At 39.5% G+C, this 1305-nt stretch overlaps 1 protein-coding gene across 1 annotated transcript in view; it reads right to left on the reverse strand.

Annotated features, from left to right (window-relative positions):
• Positions 1-1305, reverse strand: part of LOC107104535 — a 70871-nt gene that overhangs the window by 67261 nt on the left and 2305 nt on the right. Inside the window, exon 2 of the mRNA XM_015404547.1 lies at positions 45-261. Within this exon, the coding sequence (XP_015260033.1) occupies positions 45-142 (98 nt within the window). The 5' untranslated portion in view covers positions 143-261. The remainder of the gene's footprint in view (positions 1-44; positions 262-1305) is intronic.

Genomic DNA, 1305 nt, shown 5'->3' on the forward strand with positions numbered 1-1305 from the left:
GAATCTGACATCTGTAAGCTCCAGCATCCTCAGCAGGGATGCTGTTGATGATCAGAGAGCAGTTATTGTCCACACTCAGCCTGGCAGCTTTAGATGAACTCTGAACAACGATTCCTCTCTGAACTTCCTGCTGAGGATTCATGTCTTCTTTTCTCCTATAAAGCCAGTTAACAGTGGAGCATGAGGAAGAGGATGATGAAGGTCTTTTACAGGGTAAAACAGCATCATCTCCAGCTCTGTGGTAGATATGGACTCTGATACCTGCAGAAAAAGACACATATAGAGAAATAGTATCAGTCTATGAACTATTGTGACAGAATTTACTAAAGATTTCAAGATATAATGGAAACATAAAAAAAAATAAAAGGATGTATTTTTGTCCTTTTAAAACCATACAAGTCTTTGTCTTTCCTAACAAAAAACAGAAATTAATTTATTTCCAGTTTAACCATTCCATGTCTTCTTATCAGACTTTGTTGATGTCATTTCCATTTTGTTTGTGTTTTTTAAACCAAGATTGTTAACGTTGTTGAACAGAAGAGTGCAAATTAGCGTTTAGGCCTTTTCCACACAAAGACAAACACATTATATTTTCATGAATTGCTTAGAAATTGTTACGCCCACATAAGTGTACACAGCACCAATGAAGACGCTGTAGTACATATGCTGGGCCATTTGGTGGCGCTGACACAGAACACACCCACACCACTAAGAAAAACACTGGGCATGCACAGACTGGTTACAGAGGTTGAGCTACAGCTTCATTGTTAGACAAAAAGATGTGGCTGGAAACATGAAACCGGCGTTTTTCTGGCACCCGCTTTTGAAAATGATTCGTCAGATTTTACTGCGACCAACTATATGTTCTCTCTTTCAGCCTTTTGGACATGAGGACCAACTCAGACCTCATGTGCTGAACTGTATCTTTCCTAAACAGAGCCACCAATGGAGCCAGTTTCCAATGACCTTTTCTAACATACAGTGTATTTTTGGATCAGTGATTCTATGTTTCCTTTTCTGCTGACACAGAGCCTGGTTCTGCTTGAAGCTTCTTCCTGTTTTTTTTTTTCTCTCCACTGTTGCTGCGTGCATGCTCGGTGAGGGATTGCTGCAGAGTCAATCACACAATGCAAGTGAATGTCTACCGTCCCCACATGTTCAACTAGGAGGAGCAAATCCTGCAAAATCAGTGACTATGCTATCAGCTGGTTTTCCGTAGATTAAAAAAAAACAAAAAACCTTTTAATCAATCTGACTATATGATCTGATTGAGTTGTCTCTGTAAAGTGCCTTGAAATCAAATGT

Source organism: Cyprinodon variegatus, unplaced genomic scaffold (assembly GCF_000732505.1).
Source record: "Cyprinodon variegatus isolate N-32 unplaced genomic scaffold, C_variegatus-1.0 Scaffold1781, whole genome shotgun sequence".
Lineage (NCBI taxonomy): Eukaryota > Metazoa > Chordata > Actinopteri > Cyprinodontiformes > Cyprinodontidae > Cyprinodon > Cyprinodon variegatus.